General features: G+C 36.2%; 1 protein-coding gene across 6 annotated transcripts in view; it reads right to left on the bottom strand.

Moving 5' to 3' along the window:
• Positions 1 to 22,202, bottom strand: part of LOC124596296 (transmembrane protein 94) — a 493,514-nt gene that overhangs the window by 86,542 nt on the left and 384,770 nt on the right. For 4 of the 6 annotated variants that reach the window (XM_047135396.1, XM_047135395.1, XM_047135394.1 and 1 more), the window contains 3 exons: positions 18,308 to 18,448; positions 16,226 to 16,376; positions 7,201 to 7,409 (listed from right to left, as the gene is read on the bottom strand). In XM_047135396.1, coding sequence (XP_046991352.1) covers positions 7,201 to 7,409; positions 16,226 to 16,376; positions 18,308 to 18,448 — 501 coding nt within the window. The remainder of the gene's footprint in view (positions 1 to 7,200; positions 7,410 to 16,225; positions 16,377 to 18,307; positions 18,449 to 22,202) is intronic. The other 2 variants (XM_047135393.1, XM_047135392.1) reach the window with 2 other exon arrangements.

The following is a 22,202-nucleotide window of genomic DNA, read 5'->3' as shown; positions in this document are numbered from 1 at the left end:
TCCATTTCCATAATATTGTCCTCAAGTACATCACCCTTGTATAGACCCTCTATATACTCCTTCCACCTTTCTGCTTTCCCTTCTTTGCTTAGAACTGGGTTTCCATCTGAGCTCTTGATATTCATACAAGTGGTACTCTTTAATCAAAAGGTCTCTTTAATTTTCCTGTAGGCAGTATCTATCGTACCCCTAGTGAGATAAGCCTGTACATCCTTACATTTGTTCTCTAGCCAACCCTGTTTAGCCATTTTGCACTTCCTGTCGATCTCATTTTTGAGACGTCTGTATTCCTTTTTGCCTGCTTCATTTACTGCATTTTTATATTTTCTCCTTTTGTCAATTAAGTTCAATATTTCTTCTGTTACCCAAGGAGTTCTACTAACCCTCATCTTTTACGTACTTGATCCTCTGCTGCCTTCACTACTTCATCCCTCAGAGCTACCCATTCTTCTTCTACTGTACTTCTTTCCCCCATTCCTGTCAATTGTTCCCTTATGCTCTCCCTGAAACTCTGTACAACCTCTGTTTCTTTCAATTTATCCAGGTCCCATCTCCTTAAATTCCCACCTTTTTGTAGTTTCTTCAGTTTTAATCTACAGTTCATAACCAATAGATTGTGGTCAGAGTCCACACCTGCCCCTGGAAATGTCTTACAATTTAAAACCTGGTTCCTAAATCTCTGTCTTACCATTATATAATCTATCTGACACCTTCTAGTATCTCCAGGATTCTTCCAAGTTCTTACCAGTCAAAATTACAAAAAATTAACTGAAAACTAAAATAATGAAAAATTCCTGGAATTCTAAATAATTCCCGGGTTTTTCCCGGTTTTCTCCCGGATGAAACAAATCTCAGGTATTTCCTGGATCTCCCAGTTGTCCCGGGTTGTATACACCCTGTACAACATAAAAAGTAAGACCAAAGCAGTTTGGTCCATTGTCAAATCAGAGTTAGGTGTTCCAGTTAGTAGTACTGAAATATCTAGGATTAAAGTAGATCACAGCTTTATTGTAAACCTAGCTCAAATATCAGAGTGTTTAAATTAATACTTTATAAATGTGGCATAGTCAGATGTTGATGTAGCGGAGTATCTTATACATTCAAAAAAAGTCACAATAAAGGATGTGGAGAATGTTACATTACCATTAAAAAATAAAACCTCAGGTGGGTGGGATGGGATACCCACTAAACTGATTAAAATAGTGTGTGGCATAAGAGCACCTCTTGTAACTAAAATATTCAACCAATCTTTACAATGGGGATGGTTTCCTGATGTTTAGAAGTATGCCGAAGTAAGTCATTTGTTCAAGAAAGGGTCAATGGAAGACATGGGAAACTATCACCCTATTTCTATTCTTCCAGGTCTGTCAAAAGTGTTAGAGAAAGTAGCTGCAAACTAGATCAAAAATTTTATTGTAAAAAGTGATATTATTATAAGTAACCAATTTGGATTTCAACCAGGAAAAAATCACTCTGGATGCAAGTCATTGCATCAGAGGAGTAAAGTTGTAGGTATCTTCTGTGATCTCTCAAAATCATTTGACTCCATGAACTAAGACCTGGTTATCTACAAATTAGACAAATAATGTTTTAAGAACAATGCTCTAAATTGGCTCACATTGTACTTACACATCAGAAAACAAAGGGTAACTATCACTTTAGATGCAGTGAATTTTGTTCAAAGGTCCCAATCTTGGGATCAGTTCTGTTCCTATTCTAAAAAAATGACTTACCCATAAATATAAATTCCCCAGCAGTTCTGTTTGGAGACAACACTTATGTTTTAATTGAAGATGACAATGCAGAAAAAAATCCAAGATACATCGTAAGCACACTGGATACCTTAGAAAACTAGTTCCAGTTAAATGGGTTGAAACTGAATTTTGCAAAAACCCATGTAGTACATTTCAAAACAAAACATTCAAAATATGAGGAACTTAAAATACAACTTAACAATCAGCTTATGGAAGAAGTTGACATGGTCAAATTCCTAGGACTAGATGTGGACAAGAACGTAAGCTTGAACATACATATTGATTTCCTATCAAATAAACTATGTGTTTTGCATTTGCAATGCAAACACTAGCAAATTCCACTGACTTTACTACACAACAAATTGCTTACCACAGTTATTTTGAATCTGTTATTAGATAGAGTCTAATTTTCTGTGGAAGTACAAACAGTATATTTTGAATACTGAAACTGTGAAAGAAAATTGTCAGATACATGTATACTGCACAGCAGAAGCTTGTCACCCATTATTTCAGAAATTGCAAATCCAAACTGTTCCCTCCATATACACTTATGAAATTATAATCTTCCTACACAGTGGACAAAAATTATTTGAGAAGAACAATTTTAATCACACATATAAAACGAGCAATAAAAATAATTTTATGCTACCAACAAACAACTGAAATTATGTGCATAGACTCCACAGTATATGGGGATGACAATACGTAACAAGTTAAAGGGCAAAAACATATTTAATATGAAGTCAGAAATTTAAAACAAGCCTACAGCAGATTCTGTGGGAGAAATACTACAATTCAATAGAAGAATTCATAGAGGATGAAATGATAATTTGAGCAAGGGGTAATTAAGCATTAATATTTTATTGTGTGTAATTTTATTGTATGTATATATAAAAAGTTTGTATCGTTATTATAATACCGTTTGTTAAAATCAGCTGTTCTGTTTTTATGGTGACATTCTACCGCAATTTCGATGTGTCTACCGTACATGAATCAAATGATTTAGATTATGTACATTATGAGATTACCACAATTCACGCAGCCTCACTACAAATGATTATCAGTGTTTTTTTTTCTTTTATCACTTCTTTTATTTTTCCAATATTTGTCTTCAAGGCTGTAGTCAATAATGTATTCTAGTGCATCAGAACTTGAAATGAAAAATTCAGAAGCTCTGTTTGCGTGTAATGTTTCAATAATTCAGCCATTATTTACAGAAATAGCTGTTTCGAATTCTAGTAGTACAAGACATTTCTGCCACCAGTATTTGGCCATCAAAAGGGGGGAGAAATTGTGGTTTAATGTTCCCAATTATGCAACAGATCATGATTTTTCCTGGATTAAATCTCTAACCTTCCCTAATTGTCTCATGAAGTGAGGGCATGAAAAGTTGTGGCAAAAACTCTCCCTTGGATGTGACTCCTATGTACAGCAGACCTCTTGGTGCTATTCTAGAGGAACAGTGTTCTGTTTGTGGTAAACAGACATTTAATAAACACAAGGACACTGACCACACTGTGGTATACAATTAGAAAGCTACAATAAGGTAAAGGCACTGCCAGATATGTCTCTCTTCCAGGTGGTGAATAGAGGGTAGTTAGAACAAATGTACAACCTGCTGAAGTTTTGAGATGGACCAACTCCCAGAAAACTGGCAGTATTCTTTTGTGATGATGTCCAGCCTACATGGTCAAGATAGAAATTGGGGGAGTCTGAGTTCATGACCAGTCTTGGTGGATTTCTGGCAGATCATGGCTTGTCAGTATCTAACGGCCATTGCCAGGCAACTGAGTTTTTAACAGGACTGGTAGGAGGGGCAAAGGACCTAGTTGGGTAGTGTCATGAAAGCCTCAACCATTTATAGGTATTATGTTACCATTTCAAGCATGGCAGGCCATCACAGAATTTGTTTGCAGGTATTGAAATAAACAGCAAATCAAGTGTAGTCGCAAAAGATCAGTCAATAAAATTTCCTTTGACATGAACGAATAGCTCCTAACCGATTCCTTGTCACGAAACTTTGTGGGGGTGGGAGGGGGGGGCACTACATAGAGTGCACTGCTTGTAAAAGGGTTACCACCAATATATGGCAAAAATATGACGAAAACAGATAGAAGATAGAAAAAGTGTTAAATTCTTGGTATTACAACTTGGTAACACATTCAACAGGCAGGAGCACACCACAGAACTGCTGAAGTGGCTAAACAGATCTCTATTTGCAATGTGAATGTGCTGTCAGACATAGGTGGTATATTCGTACTTTCATTCCATAATGTAATATGGGGTTATTTTCTGGGGTAGCCCTCATCAGTCCAAGCTTGAGTTTTCCAGGTCCGAAAACACTTCATAAGAATTACACAGGCCAACGAAATTTTTTTTTTTAAAAAACTCTTTTTTTTTTTTTACTTTGATAACTGATCTTTATAGATTTTTATAAGCCGAATCCAAATCTAGCCTTAGTTTTTTGTATCGCCCATAGTTTTCGAGCAATATACTTTTTCTTATACAGCATAAAAATCCTAAGCTATACAGTAAACGGGGAAATTAATGAAACACTTTGTCACAACATAAGCATGGTTTGTATTTACAGTAAGCTACTTAAAACAACAATATGTGTTAATAGAGGTTACACTTGTCACCTAGAATTGGTTTGTATTTCCTTTCTCTTTTTTCTCTGAAGCTTCTTGTGTAGCTTTTTCTACAATGAATCACTTGCTGAACTTCTCTGTGAAGTGACCAACTTTTTCCATCACTTTAACATCCTGCTGAAAATGCTCTCCTTGCTCCTCACTAACATCTCCCATATTGTCCAGGAAGTAATCAAGGTGACTGTTCAAAAAGTGAACTTTCAGACTCATTAAACATCATAAAGTTTTAAACTTCTTTAACATTGTTGCTATAACAGAAACATATTCTGGGTCTTTTTCATGTCCTAAAAATTTTGTAATGAATTACTTGAATGATACCCATGCTTCTTTCTCATTTAAGGTCACTGTGGATTCAAAGTCAACATCAAACATCAATTTTCTAATGTCAGGTCCTACAAAGACGCCTTTTTTTAGTTTAGCTTCTGAAAGGTGTGGAAACTTTTGGCAGAGATACTTAAAACATGGTCCATCATTAGGCAAAGCCTTTACAAACTGTTTCATTACGCCTAACTTTATATGTTGAGGTGGTAGGAGTATGTTTTTTTGGATCTGCAAGATTTAGCGTAAAATGCTCTTCTCACCAGGTTTTAAAGACTCCCTCACAGGCCAGTTCTTTCTGTGCCACCTTTGATCCCTAGCCCTACTGTCCCATTGACACAAGGAACATAGACATTTGGTAAAGCCGCATTGCTGACCAAGGAGCATGTATGTTACTTTTAGATTGCCACATATCATCCAACCATGAGCAGACTAGCCTATTTCATTTAGCACTATTTCTAGGTTTTGATGGCTTTCTTTCATATGCACAGAATGTCCAACAGGTATAGATGCATACATGTTACCATTGTGTAATGAAACAGCCTTTAAACTAGTTTTGGATGAATCAATGAACAGCCTCATGTCTTCCTTTTTGTATTCAAAACCAAACTCATTCACCAGACCTGGAATGTCTGAGCAGTACATTAAATCACCTTCTTGTTGATAAAACTTGGAAATTTGCTGCTCTCTCTTTCTACACATGTATATGCTGTTTCCAATTGCCAATAAGTTGCTTTCTTTTAATCTAGAGCCAAGAAATTCAGCTTTTTCTTTCGTTAAGCCCAGATCCCTAACCAAATAAATTAAGCTCAGTCTGAGTAAACAATTTGAGCTCTAGACTTTCCGTGTTACAATGGAATTCATCACCATCTGGTTCATGTAAATCAGATTGTACACATCAGAAAATACTTCTGTTGGAATAGAATTTAAATCATCTTTGGCTCAGGGACCAGCAATTCTACACCATTTCCTACTGGTCGGATGGCAGACGGAAGTTTAGGGTAGCTTATTACCTTCTTATTTTTATGAATTATGACCAGTAATATCAACACTGCAAAAGTAACAATCATTGTAATGATTTCTTGGCTCCCTTCATATCATAGGAACAGCAAATCTAAAGGCTTTTTTTCTGTTTTTTGGACAATTTTCTCAGATCTTCAACACACACATAACATACTTTATGTGGCATCCAAGATTTATCTTAAACACCAGGTTTAGATCCAAAGTATGATAGATAAACCTTTTTCACAAAGTATGTAATGTTTCTTTGGTGTTTTTTAATCACAAATTCACTACAAATACAACAAAAACTGTCAGCAGAATTTTTACAACCACAATTAGACAATGTACTGAGCACATGTACAGGAAACGGGAAAGTGAAGTTAGATTTCCCATCGTAAAAAAAAAAAAAAAAAAAAAAAAAAAAAAACCCATAAGAAGGTATTTTCAGCAAAAAAGTTTTTCCATCATTGGCCTGTGTTATTTGTGGTGTGAACTCAAGAAAATCCTACAGAGAGCTGTGCAAGGACATAGTGATATTAACTACTACTTCCCAATATATTGTTCCTTAATGAAATTTATCATTAAAATATATATCTCTTTTTCAAACCAGTGTTATATAAATACTTACGTATAAAGTGTATTATTGTAACCTTAAATATGTATGCCTTGAAATGACTTTCAGCTTGTATATTTATAACTTGACTTGTCCAAAGTCTTATGCATAAGCTGCTATGTAGACAACAGGACCAATAAAAAATACAATACAATACAATAGCTCAATTCATGGAAACAATACTAGAAATAAGAATGCTCATATAGATTTAGTCACGCACTTTGGTCCAAAAAGTTTCCATTATTGAGAAAAACACATTTTCAGTAACTTTCCAACATCCATAAAAGTTTAACTACCAATAAAGTTCAGTTTAAAAGCAGCCTAAAGTATTTATTGGTGGTCATCTCCTTTTACTTCTTAGCAGAACCAACTGATGTATACCTTACGCCTAATATCAGATGATGTGAGTATTGGCACAATCTAACTTCTGTACAAATTCAGTGCAGTAATGTGATCATCATAAATAATGGTTGAAAAGTGATTTTTCAATTTAGTATTTATTATCATTTGAATAAAAATAGGTTTAATTTTTTTGACTCATTCTATATAAATGACAATATTTCACTTGGAGTCTGTGGAAAGTACATTAATATATTTGTTTTTCATTGTAAATATTCACTGTATATTTTTGTTTTCCTGACACATTCTACATCCTGGAGAATTTCCTCACTATGCATCAATTGGAATGAAAGGTACACCTGATCTAATATAATGAAGTTGTCATCCTTAAAATTAGTGACAACATATCTTTGTTATAAAGAAAGTAATAAATTGCAAGCCTCACTGTGAGGTTTCTTCATGAATTAATACTGCTGCAAAACACCTATAAAATCAAATGTAAGTAGAATGTTGCTTTATATCATACCTTGCATCAGCTTGTAAAAAAATGGGCATGTTATCAGCATTTGCTGCAGATCCCAAAACACATACCACTTCTTTGTACTCTTGCATAATATGCAACATTTCACATGTTGTTAATGGCGTACAGTCTGTGAACAACGAAACGAGTAGCGGAACATTGTCAATCTGCTCTAAGTGTGGACGGATTTTGTCTATGCCACGAGGTAGCTTTGCCTGTAACATACAGTTCACAAAAAATGCAGATAAAATCAAAGCCAGTTAATAATCAAATTGAACTAAAACATAAGATGAATAATTTAAACATCAAACAGAAGTGTGTTCAAAACCATATTTCTGATGTTCCTTTTATTTTTTGTTAATGTAAGTATTAACAGTTATTTTTCAGTTTCTCTTACTACACCCATAACAACACTGTCATGTTTATAATATCCCAAGAAAGTATAACACTTACAGACAGAGGCAACAAGATTTCCCCCTTCGATGGAGCTATTTCAACCAAAGCTGCATGGAATTAGTCACTATATACATGGCTGTCTCTCTCTCTCTCTCTCTCTGTGTGTGTGTGTGTGTGGGGGGGGGGGGGGGGGGGGGGACATGTTATAATATATACAATAGTTTACTACATTGCAATGAAATGGTTTACAGGATTTACCATTATAAAGGAAATTCTGTACAGTGAGCCAAAGCGAAGGCTTTCAGCTGACATCTGAATACCTCAGGTGCCTGAGTCATATTTTTTAAATTAACAATGAAAGCTTACTGAAAATGACATCTGAATGTCTGAGGTGTACCAGTCACTTTCTTTTTTTAATTTACAATGAAAGCATATTAAAAGTGGAATCTACAGAAAAGCATACATCTTTCTGTTCACTGATCGTGGAAGAGTTATTGATGTACACATTATCTTCCTCTGTGTAGTGTAGGTGCATGAGTCATATTTTTTTAAATTAACAATGAAAGCTTACTGAAAATGACATTTGAATGTCTGAGGTGTGCCAGCCACTTTCTTTTTTTAATTTACAATGAAAGTACATTAAAAGTGGAATCTACAGAAAAGCATACATCTTTCTGTGCACTGATCATGGAAGAGTTATTGATGTACAAATTATCTTTCTCTGTGTAGTGTTTGATGTGTGATGCAGCAACTGCTTTGGAATGATCCAAGGCAGACCTATTATGACTCCCTCAGGACATTAATATGGAAAACACATTTTCAAACTGTTTAACTGCTACAATATCCAGCTTGGATGATGCAATATGCCAGGTATAGTAAAGTCTAAGGCAACATACCATGTGAGTCGGGTGCTAGAGTCATTAGCAGGACTGCCATTGGCCACATCAGTGTTTACATGCACCAGCATTTTACAATGATCTCAGCTGTCCTTTATAGCAAACCTTGGGATTCTATCAACTGTGATGGTTTTGCTACTTGGATGTTGCTCGTACCTGCTGTCACTGGAGTCATGTTTGGATTGGGAATGTGATGGGTTTTTTTTCTGAAAAATTGCCTGCTTAGCCAATGATAAATTTGTGAATTTCCCAGTTTCTGATGTCATACCTGTCTGTATCAAGTTTTATGTGGAAATAAATCACGCATGCTTTTTACAGCAATGTGACAAAAATGCAATTGAACGCCTGCTCCACTGAACAATCTGACTGGACAGATGATGACGTACTGCTCAAAACCCTCAGTTGAACTTATTAAAATGGACAGACACTGTAAACACTGCAGTACCTGACATCCAACATAAAAAGTCCATCAACAGCATCAATTTAAGATATCCCAGGATTTCTACTGTTTGAAGAAGCCAAAGAGGAATGGAACATTTACAGCAAGTGATTAGCACTTAATTTCCACGAAAGTTAAATCACTGGATCGTTGAGAGAATGTGCATTTTTTGCAGTCCATACACCCTCATTTCTACAATTTAGTGCAGGTACTAGTGTCATTATGCGACACTGTGAGTGGTGAGTCCACTAAGAATTTGGCTGAGTGGTGTGTGACTGGCAATTGCCACGAAGTGGATGGGCCAGGTTAGTCTGAGTTGATGCTGGGCAGAGTACCCAGGCTGTTGCAGTGAGCTGTGAATGGACATGGGAGGTTGCACCCAGTAGTTATAGCGGCCAAGGGGACATCATGCCATCACAGAAGGCAAAATGGTAGGAACCAATTATGCTAAAACTGCAATCTAAAATATTCACTGAAAACACTAAACCTAATTCCACAAATATTACGAAAAATACAAAGAAAGTGTCAAATTCGCGGTAGTAAGACGAGCTCACTAAAGTTATTACTATATGTATAAAATTGTTATTAACAAAGCTAGTAACATTTAAACCAAAAATTGTTTGTAAAGTCAATGAAAATCAATACAGCCGCACAATATATGCATGTGACAGACAGTTAGGTAGATCTTGATGTCAGCTAGGCAAGGACCACATTTCTATTATTGTTAAACAATTATACATATAGTTCTAAATTATTTAATGATGGTTCACACGAGAGCTTCTGTAAAGTTTGGAAGTTAGGAGACAGGTACTGGCAGAAGTAAAGTTGTGAGGACGGGGCGTGAGTCGTGCTTGGGTAGCTCAGATGGTAGAGCAATTGCCCGTGAAAGGCAAAGGTCCCGAGTTCGAGTCTTGGTCCGGCACACAGTTTTAACCTGCCAGGAAGTTTTGATTTATTGATTAATTTGAACAATGTACATAGATGACTATCACCAATATGAGAGGACTGTTCCATTATCCTACCAATCCATAAGTTTATTAATAAAATTTTTTTTAGGTGCCATCAAAAAGTAACGGGAATTTTTTAATTTTGCAGGCTTGTACATCCGATCCTCAAAATGTTTTTTTTTATCTTGTTGGTATGTTCCTGATGTATGTCTGCATTTTAAGCAGTTTTGAATATTACGTTTATTGTTTACAGTCACAAAGATTAACCATGATTTCTACAGTTCAGCAAATTTTAACTTTCGAAAAGGTGGATCTAAGAATTTGAATTAAATAGTGTTCAGGAAATAGAATAAAGTGCAGCACCACATTCAAAATAATGACTTTGTCTTTTGGTGAATCTACTATGACGAAGACAAGAGTTTACGAGTGGTATAAATATTCCAAAGAGGCAACAACATAGCCAAGATTTTGTCAAAGGGGGGATATGATTTGCTAAGGAAGACATCAAAAAAGTTCATGTTTTTATTTATCTGAAAACAATTTTTTAAATTTATGTACATAATTTGCTTTTGGGAAGCCTTCATACAAATAGTATTTGACTTTAAAAGTAAGCAAGAGAAACTTTTCTTCAACAAGTACAAGATGTATTCTCAACAGTATATAAGAGAAATACCCAGACGCACAATTAAATATTTTTTACTTGGTAATAATATAGCTTCACTTTATTGCCAAACAAATTAAAACTTTGATATAATGTATTGCCCCTTTGTTAACAAAACACAGCTCAGTCTTCTAATATAAGGTTCACTACCTCAGAACAGAAGAATCTTAATGTTGGGTTGAATAACTTATAATGTTAGAGTGTTCAAACCTCTTTTCACAATATCTATATTTCTCCTACTGCACTGTTGTATTTAAACTTCTCATTTATCTGAAACCAAATTAGAGTTTCTTCATCACTTCAAAGCATTCAAAGTTCCTCAATTGAATCTCAAATTTTATTAAAGAATCTTACATTTCATGAAAATTCTTAAATTTCCTCATCTGATCACGAACTTCTTTTAAATTATTATTTCAACTGTGAAATTGAAACTATAGCAATTAGATTAATTTACAAAACAGAACGGGATACACAAATAATATGAGCTACACTTCTGAGATCTTAACATTAATCCATGCATTGATTTCAACCATATTTGTAATGTATGTGAACTCACAAATGAGTTTTTGTTTATCCTCGATAATATGGTTATACAGGGTGAGTCACTAACTATTGCCACCAAGAATAACTCCAAAAGTATGATAGTAGCTGAAAAGTTTGTGGGACAAATATTGCATGGGGCAATGGGAGCCATAATATGAGTTGGTTTTTCTTGCTAGGTGGGATTGCATCAGAGATATGAAGGTAAACTTTTTTTAAGGGATGCTATAGTTTAGTGCTTATTTTCTGATAGCGGCTATCAAGATGAATTCAATGACGTGTAATGTCCATTTACAGAAAGTGTTCGAAGTGATGACCATTGGTATCAATGCAGTGCTGCAATCTTCTTTTCATGGATTGAATGGTATTCCTTACACTTTGGCACTTATCGAAGCACATGCTCTGATGATTCTTGGTGGCAATAGTTAGTGACTCATCATGTATAATTCAGTCTCTGATGCTACCAAACTCCTCTGTGAAGCACAACAGAAGTAGTTACTTACACGACGTTTATTTACAAATGCAGTAGAGTTGTGACAATTGGACTGACTGTTCCAAGGGTATTACAAATATTAAATTTTACAATAGAATATCTTTCTTATAGCAAAACCTGAAGGCATGCAAGAAATAAATAACTATTCCCCAAATTAAAATAAGTACTGTTACAAGAGTAAAAAAAATTATTTTTATATAATTGTTTATACAACTTAAAAACATTATAGTTTGAAGATAATCATAGAAAATCTGAAAAAAAAACCCCTCCAGTTATTAAAGAGTTACAAAAGTATGAATAAATTATGGAGGAAAGAAAAAGGGAGGGGGAGGGAGGGGGGGGTGAGGTCGGGGATGCAGGGCACAGTCAACTGAGAGGGAGTCAAGCAACCAGCTGAAAAATATCTTTTAGAAACAAATGAATTATGCTGTCTTTACATACCCTGTCCACTCTCCACAAACCCCTCCCTGTCATTCTGTACTCGAAATGGTTTTCATAATTTAGTACCGCCCAGGTGACCAGATGGGTGATACTTTGCCATTTGGGCACTACTGATAGAATTGAGCAGATCACTATCTGGGTAATATTTTTGTTGATCAATTCAATTTTTGGGTGACACATGCAAATCCAAATGTATTTTTATGCACTGAGTTTAATGTAATGTTATTTGTAGTTATGTTTATTGCTCTGCTGCCTTGTGAAATACTGAAATATTAAATATTGCAACCCCAAAGTTCTATCAGTCTCCAGATAACAAATCCAGTACTAACATTAAAATGCTTTGGATAGGTAATTAGGCTCTTATAGTAAAGCATACATATTTTTAATTTACCAAAATGCTAATGGACAAATTAGAATTTGTTTTCGTCTTCTTTCTTGTTACAAACTTATGTATAATTAGAAACTATCACACCAGAACACAGAACAAAAGTAATAAATGGTAGCACTTATATTAAAATCAAGTGCAAGCAAGAATTGAAGTGATTAACAAAACAATAACTAAGGTCAAGCAAGGCCAACAACGTGCAGTAGTAGGTCTTGGCCAAAGTATGAATGGGCAATAGCTGACAGTGCTATCAATATATCAATAATTGAAATCTATCGATGGCCTTGTTGACTATAGACAGGGCATAACCCTTTTTCATGGTATGACTGAAAATGAAAATATCTTTCAATTTCACTATGCGGCAACTATGATGTGTGTAATTTCATTTAGGTGACAGGGAGGTCTGGACCCCCTGGACCTTCCCATTTGGCTATATCCTTGAAAGAGGGTCGAAGAGTCGAGGCCAAAACAACTTAACAAGTTTGATCACACGTGAAGGTTCTTACCAATGTTTTCTTTGATTACAGTGGATTTTTGCCATCATGAGTTGCTGCCTTATGGTTGTACAGTCAATAAGGAATGCTACCTGGAAGTTATGCACCATTTTCATGAAGCAATGTAAAGGAAACAACTAGAATTGTGGCAAAACCACTTTTGGAAATTGCATCATGATAGTGCTCACACTCACACCTCAATATTTGTTCAGATTTTTTTGGCAAAGAACAAAAACATAATGTTGCATCAGCCACCGTATTCACCAGACGTGGCCTCCTGCAATTTCTTTCTATTCCTGAGGCTCCAGACAACCATGAAAGGATGTCATTTTGCCACCATTGATGAAATAAAAACAGAAACACTGAACACTATAACGAAAAATAAGTTCCGGAAGTGCTTCCAAGATTGGAAAAAACACTGATACAAGTGTATTGTATCTGAGGAGGATTACTTTGAAAGGGACAAAGTTGATGTTGATGCATAAATAAGGATTCTTTAAGCAAACGAAAATTTCCACTTCTTTTTGATCACTCTGCTTTGTAAGATTTCATCTGGCTAACACAGAACTGCAGCACCAAGATGAATGAAGTTGTCAAGCTCACTAGGTTTTCTGTAGTTCTGTTTGTGGTGTATAAAATTGATATAGTCAGCTATTTCACTTTGTTTAAACTTAAATATGTGATATACTGTTGCTCAAGAGTGGTGGTCAAGTCGTAAGAAGACAGTGGGTCATGTCACTAAGTCTTTAAATAGGCATGCGGAGCAGGGTTTGTGGGCTTTTGGTCTTCATCTCTTGGTCAGTTAGGTTGCTTTTTGTACGGTCTGTATGCCCAGAGCCACATGGGATTAAGTGTTACTCAGGAATCAGAAAGATTTCAATGCGCACCAGTTCGGCACTTAAGAAATAATTTGGAACTCTGAGTGCTAGTCGACACAGACTCATAGTCAGGCTAACAGTATTGAACACTTCAAAGGCAGTGAATTTTTCACTGTATGACGACTTATATGCAAGGTTGAACTCTTGAGATTTTGTTGCAGCTTTAGTGATTTCATACTGGGCTCAATGCCTTTAGTTCATATTCGTTACTGCCTATGAATGCTCTGCCAGTACTGCAAAATTAGTCATTTTTGTTTATTGTATTTATATTATGTTCAGTACAAACCAATGGGAGATCACCATTTGAATAAAGTTGTGTGTGATTTTGAATAAACGAATAAACAAATAATCAAAGATTAATCCTTTGGTTGTACCTACCTTGTTATGCTATGGGATCATATTCTTAATGTTTCCTCCTTTACAACCACAACCCATTTCTTGACTTGTTCAATCATATTGCTACTTTGCCTCTTCAGGGCTTAAAGCAACAGAGCATGACCCAACCCATTTTGATCAGATGAGCTGTATTCAAGTCTAACTATAACATTAAAAATATAATGAAAGCAGTCTAGATTGCATGAAATATTTTATTTAAAAAAAATAACAGTGACTCATTTTGATCATTGTGCGATCATCCTCAGACTGTTACATACCCTGTAAATGGAGTAACATAACAGTTACTACAGGACACATGAAGACGAACAACAGTAAAAAAAAAACACCCACGATATAAGTAAAAGAAGAGATAATCCTGCTGACTGCTGCTGGCATGGAGCACTAATTGTTCTAGGCTGGTATGAAGAGCAGCAGCTGCATGACATGCAATTATCATCACACAAATAGCGACGGATTTGCCCACCGCCATCTCCCACATTGCACCAATGATAGCTAATGGCCATCAAATACGAATAAAATCAGTAAAATTACAACAGCGGTATGACATATTTGTATCATGATAACAGTTATGTAAATATAAAAATAGGCTTGCATAAGATATAATTAAAGAACATTTGAAAGAAGTGTGATAAAGAAATAAACCCTTAACATTCAAACTTGACCCACAGTGCTGACTGGGGGGGATTTGTGTATGGCATATGTTGTGCAAAAAACACTTAAAAGGACGCCACTAGTAACCATAGTAATGGTATGAATATTGATATCTTCCTAGTTAAAGTCAAAGATATAGAAGTGTGACTTACAATTTTTAACTTGAACATAATCATCATCGTGTACAAAAGAGGTAATAAGTACATTAGGTACAATAGAAAGAGTACTGATGACACTAAAAGTATGAAGGAAGTAGCACAAACAATAAACCATTAGCCTTACAATTAGACATTAAGTGGCGTCTATGGTGACTTGCATGTAACATCTGTAGATCAAGGATGGCTTAAAAGTTCAACACGTAAAATAGTTGTAGGCAAAGTCCATTAAGGTTATGAAAACAGAAGAGCACGCAGTTTCAGAACAAATCATCAAATAGATTGAAAAAGAATTTCTCTATGACATCCAACTGCGCGTTAAGCAAAGATAATGGTTTCTTTTTATGGTAAAACACCAGCCAAGAGCGGTTAGCACTCAATGCCATCAGCTCCAGCAGTTTATTTATATTATAGATACATAATGTTTTACAGTTGCAATTATATTCATGTGTCCTCTAATAAAACTTTCACATTATTCAACTTAACATAGCATGTAACAATCTGAGGATGATCAGACGATGACTGAAACCGCTCACCGTTTCTGCCGCTGCTGGCTCCGAAAGCTTGCAAATTACAACTGTCTTTTATGTGTGTGTTCTGCCACCACTTGGTGCGTAGCTTTTTATTTATACATATTAAATACTAAAAATAATGAGTAGGTTGCCAATATTTGCTACACATTCCTTTTAAACTGCACATCACAAATAGCTAAACATTTTATGATTCCTGAAAAGCTACTGAGAATGGATACATTTTTGTAAACCAAAGTAATCACTTTAAAATTTTTATGAAGCTTATTTTATGATAAATTTCATTAAGGAAAAGACAAAGCATGAAACAACAGTAAGTATACTCAATTCTTTAAACAGGTTTCTGCAAAATATTTTTGAATTCATCTCACAAATAATTCATATTACATATTTTAGGACTCACAAACCTTTTATGCAACTTGAAGAGTTAAACCGAAATGGGCTGCCATGTGACATTTTGAATAGTTCTATTTAACTTTTGAGTTGCTTATGGCTACCAACATTTGAACTACTGCTACACATATGTTCGAGCATTTAAACAGGTCTGTGTTTACTTCTAAAAAAAAAAAAAAAAAAAAAAAAAAAAAAAATAATAATAATAAAAAAAAATACTATCTTGTTGCAACCCCAAGAATTTAACACAGTCAACATCTTACATACCACTCAATATATAGAAATTTTCTCCATCTAAAACATCTCTTGCTAAAATGTATAACTATGCAAACTCACACGATTTGATATGTCAATGTTGAGGCCACTCTGCTCAGTGCTATCAGTAAGACAGCTAAGGGAACGCCAGACTTCTGTCTGCGAACTTAGGTCTACACTGTGCACTAGCATGCTGTCCTGGCTAGTCACTCGTTCATCATTTATACTGCTTCTGAAAGAAAGAAAAAGTTACACAAGAAAAACCTTCATATACACAGCAGCTGAAAGGAAATTGAGACACAAATGGAGAAAAGACAAGCACCAATTAAGACCAGAAAGATAACATGAGGGAAATATCTGTTACAGACCCAGTTAACATATCTAACATTTTGTAATGTAAGTGTTGGCAGGTAGCTCGAGATACCTCTGTAAGTAAAAAAAAGGTTATTGTGAAAATAAAATAAAAAATAAAAATAAAAAAAACTGAATATTGTGAACTGTGAATTCTTACTGATAATTTAATAGTGGGCATGAAGATTCAAAATTCTGGATAAACCTTATCATGAGTTGATGTATGAGACATATGTTCTCACAGATCACTCTTCACTTCATTACATTTATTCTGCCATCGAGTACGAGGTACTGGTCACATGCATATACCTGGGTTAACAGTAATACTGGTAATCTGGCAAATAGAAATTGGGATGAGTCAGCCAAAGAAATATTTTAAGAAGGGAACAGGAAAGGGAGAACGGTATTATGTTGTGCTTTGGGAATGGAGGGGATTTATTTTGCCCTCATTCAGGACGTTAACTAATGTAGTCACTATGTTGCAACTCTAATTTGTAGAGTTATCTCCAGCGTGTTGTTCTATAAACATGAGTAGCAACATTAGCCATTTGACATCTACTGTTGGATAAGTCCTCCTCTAGACTTTTTCATGCATCAGGATCTTCAGTGACACACATCCAGATTGCTCTTGCATGGTTTCCAAACGCATCTACCTAGCTTAGTTGCTTAAGACAGTTTCAGAGAAAATATTGAGAACTTCTTAGCAAGATTGTCTGACCACACTGCTGCAGAGTGAAAATATCATTCTGGAAACATCCCCCAGGCTGTGGCTAAGCTATGTCTTCGCAATGTCCTTTCTTTCAGGAGTGCTAGTTCTGCAAGGTTCACAGGAGAGCTTCTGTAAAGTTTGGAAGGCAGGAGACGAAATACTGGCAGAAGTGAAGCTGTGAGGATGGGGCGCGAGTCGTGCTTGGTAGAGCACTTGCCCACGAAAGGCAAAGGTCCCGAGTTCGAGTCTCGGTCCGGCACACAGTTTTAATCTGCCAGGAAGTTTCATATCAGCGCACACTCCGCTGCAGAGTGAAAATCTCATTCTGGAAACATCCCCCAGGCTGTGGCTAAGCCATGTCTTCGCAATGTCCTTTCTTTCAGGAGTGCTAGTTCTGCAAGGTTCGCAGGAGAGCTTCTGTAAAGTTTGGAAGGCAGGAGACGAGATACTGGCAGAAGTGAAGATGTGAGGACGGGGCGTGAGTCGTGCTTGGTAGAGCACTTGCCCGCGAGAGGCAAAGGTCCCGAGTTCGAGTCTCGGTCCGGCACACAGTTTTAATCTGCCAGGAAGTTTCATATCAGCGCACACTCCACTGCAGAGTGAAAATCTTATTTTGGTATAATAATCTTTGTTTATTTATATACTTCATCTACTTATTAAATCATCAGTCTCTTCAAATCGTTCCATGTTGTCAATTTCTTCCCCTCTTGTACATGTTTTTCATGTAGGGACATGTAATATATCCAGTACCGCTCAATAATCTGTTTCACAAAATCTAACCAGTGTCTGTGTTTATGGCTTTTCCCTTCTAATGTTGCATCTAGTGGAAGATTAACGATACTTGGATGTTTTAGCTATGTCCTTTTCCATGTACTCATACTTGTTTGTTCAGATATTGTCTCTGGTAGTAGTTCATTTTGAAATCTCTAAAAGGCACATGAAAAATATGAGATTGCAGCTTTTGCAAAGCTGGTGCATCCTACACTCCCAGGATGGATGTGACTAACAAACTAAGTGAATAATATGATACATTACATAGTGTTAATTCTTAATATGACTCCTTCACAGGAAAAATGTGTAAGTTTCAAAAAACAGTTACTCACCGTGTAAGTGCTTCAGGCTGAGGAATAGAAGATTCATCACACATATCATGTGTTTCATCCTCAAATTTAACTTGCGAGAAATCCAAATTGATCGCACTAGGAGCAGAGAAGCTAAGCGCCTTAGAATTCCCCACAGCACTGCTGCAAGAATATATGTATCTTAATTTAAAATGCAATATTTACTGCCATTAACTGTTGTTATCAGAGAAAAGAGAGTAGTTAACAGTTTAATGTATCAGACAAATGAAATGGGGCAAAGTAAGATTGATATTACCAACAAGAAGACATTGAAACACAAACAGTCAACATTATCTTGTAACAGTTGAACTGAATAGACTAAATATATAACCATAATGCAGAGATGAAGTTTTATATTGATATACTGAATAGTACTCTAGCCTATACAATGCAGTAACATTAATGTTTCAGTTAACGAAACTAAATTGGGTGAGCAAGCGAGATCTGCACAAGATAAAAGTAGGTAGCAAAATATAATATTAGTCCCCTTTCTGATATGGAATGTTTCTTAAACCATTTTGGCTTTGGTTACAAACAGAAGTGGACCTTGAAGCAGATCGAGGTAATCTAAGCATCAATTCCACTTTCTGTTCCCTGCATTACCGAGGTTATTGCAAATGATATATTTTCAGAATTAAAGTATCTGTTTTCTGAGTGTTGGCAAGACATCTGGAAACTACACACACAACCCTACCTCAATTCTGTAGAATATATTCTGCTCACAGAAAGACTGAAGAATTACAGTTGAGCACAAAAAGCATACTGTAGACAATGTGTATCTCTACAATACAATTTATAAACGTTTTGCACTAACTGGAAAATAACAATATTTTCATAACACAAAGTATTCAATAGATGTAATGTTGTTTGGAGTAGATAACTGCATCATAAGAGTGCATCATAAGTGAACAGTGTCTTGTTTGAGTAATGGCACTAGTTAGTGATCAACAGAAAGGCTCAAGTGCAGTGTCTTGTCTAGACACAACAATTACATTTATCAGTTCACAAAATTACTACTGAATTATGCACAGACAGTAAAATATTTGTTGATGAATCAGTAATAAGTCATACTGAGACAAGCAATTGGTCATTCTATTTCAATGCTCACTCATTCCTAACTACTTAGTGCCTTTCACTTCACCAGTCTTCTCGCATCTCTTTTATCTCAATATCCACAACATCTTCACTTGTCACAATGTTTCCTGATGTTCTGAGTACACTGTAAGTTTCCTGGAAATACACATGTCTTAACATAAAGAGTGCAGTTATACTAATTGGTGATCAATACTTGTGTTCCACTCACTTTCTGAAGCATTTTCATTATAGAAGGAGGATGTCTATTTTCAAATGTTCTCTATTTTATTTTAACCACAATCACATTCTGGCACAATGGAAATGTTCTATTAACCCCATTATACATAAATTTCATTGGGAACATTAAGGGTAGCTATCAACCTCCCCCCCACCAATACCAAGCAGTTCACAAGTATAAGCATTTTTGTGGTGACCTACAAATTCTTCAAAACGGACACAGCCGGTTGTTTAAGTTACTGGAGCCAGTTATGTTCAATAACAAGTCGGGGAGCTATAAATCAACCAGTCGGGGAGCTATAAATCCATTCAGACAGTGACTCATGTATCACAGTAGACCGAGGTTTGAAGCGTGTCACCAAAGTCGGACGCTAATGAATGGTGGTGCTGGTGTTGGTGATATGTTGATCTTTAATGCCTATATTAAAATATCTTATGTAGTGAGAATGATTAAAGTCATAAAACATTTAAAAATCAGCAAGAATTAAAATAATATAAGAACTGCCTGAAACCCATTACCGATCTGTTCAGATTAGGCAGAATTATCGTGACGAGTTTCTAGAATGAAGTATACCAAGCAGATAAAAAGTACACCATGGTAAGAAATGGGAACAAGTGTGGGAAAATGGCTCACTCTCACACCCTGCCTCTGTTGTGCATTGTTGAGACCTTCGTAGTGTCTGAAGTCGGTGCATTGCCAGTTGGCTCGCAAAGTGCTTTGTTAATGAATGGTGATGAGCCTTTTAGTGTGAGTACGGGTTGGTTGGACAGATTCAAAAAATGTCATGGAATCTGTCAGCTAACAATTACTGGAGAGAAGCTTTCTTCTGATCATGATGCAGAGAAAGAGTACTTGGGTGAGTTCGAAAAAATGATAAGAGAGGGAAAGTATTCTCCCCAACAAATTTATAACGCTGACGAGACTGGCCTTAATTTTAGGGCATTGGCAACAAAAAGCCTGGCATCAAAAGCAGAAGACCATGATCCTGGTTTTAAAATGCGCAAAGATCGTGTGACTTTATTAGCATGCACCAACGCTGCTGGTAATCACAAGCTGCCTTTAATGCTGATCGGCGAATCTGCTAGGCTCAGAGCTTTTAAAAACTGTAACATGAAGTCCCTGCCCATATATTATCGCAACCAGAACAAAACATGGATGGATGGTAAGCTGTTCAAAGAATGGTTTCACAGCCAGTTTGCTCCCTCTGTTTGACTGTTTTCTAAGGAAATCAATCTTTTTGATTGATAATGTGCCATCTCACCCCAGCACTGAGTAATTATGGATGGAGAAATTGTGGCGAAGTTTTTGCCGCCAAATGTTACACCACTTCTACAGCTGATGGACCAGGGTGTACTGCAAACATCAAAATTGATTTACAGAAAACAATTTTTAAGAATATTGATCCAAGATGATAGCATTCCTTCAGTGGACAAAATAAAAAAGACCAATGTGAAGGATGTTGTTTATTGGGCCGCTGAGGCATGAAAGAATATTTCAGGAAATACTCTGAGAAAATTGTGGAGACAACTGTGGACATCTCTTGAATTTCAGGGCAACCTAGTTGAAAATGAAGAGGAAAATCTACTACAAATGATACAGACAATCCCTGGATATTAAGGAGACACAGATGAGTGGATGGCAGGGGATGGGGCACGTGTGGAGAACCTTACTGACGCTGATTTAGTTGCTGCTGTGACTCAAGACCAGGAAGAAGTGGACTGCTGCGATGGAAGTGACAATGAGCCTGACGGCGACAAAGGAGACCTGGTGCCACACTGTGATGCAGCAGAAGCCCTTGACCTTCCACTACGTTATTTGGAGCAACAGCCCCCCACTACACCTGTTGATTTGATGTTTACGAGATGATGGTGCAACTATGTGTCACATAACAGACTGTCTTCATTACACCAAAAAACAATGACTGTGTTTTTGTCATCTAAAAAGTAGGGATAAAATTTCCGCTGTATTTTAGTAAGTTTTACAGTTATTCTTTCATTGTTTGTTTAAACCTAATGTTTTCTTGTGAATTTTTCTAATACATGTTTACCGTACTGTGTAAATTAAAATAGTGTGTATGTACAGAAGTATTTTACCACACAGTTGTCCATACTTAGACTAACATTTTTCATGTTCGTATTAACCGAACGTTCGGATTATCGTGGTTTGGTTTAGTGGGACTCTGCTGTATAAGGATGGCACGGCTCACACAAAGTTCATGAACCTACACTGAAGATCAATCTGGCCACACTTTTCTGAGCTAAGAACATTCTCAGTGTGTGCACAGAGCTGCCCCAAAATACAGGGTGTACATAAAGTCCGGGAATACTTTCAATTATTTATTGCACAAGAGATAAACATTGTACAAATGTCATACATATTGTATTTTTAAGATAAACTCTGAAAGTTTTTTACAAACATTCAATATGTGAACCATGAGTGACCCAGCAGGCGTCAATACGGTAATCGATTTCTTGCCATACCCGTTCCAGCATGCCATCATCGACTGTGGCAGTCGCTTCCCATATTCTCTCCCTCAGCTCTGCTACATCACATGGTAGAGGTGGT

This window comes from Schistocerca americana, chromosome 2 (assembly GCF_021461395.2).
Source record: "Schistocerca americana isolate TAMUIC-IGC-003095 chromosome 2, iqSchAmer2.1, whole genome shotgun sequence".
Lineage (NCBI taxonomy): Eukaryota > Metazoa > Arthropoda > Insecta > Orthoptera > Acrididae > Schistocerca > Schistocerca americana.
The sequence above is the reverse complement of the archived record's forward strand: the minus strand, read 5'-3'. Positions and strand labels throughout refer to the sequence as shown.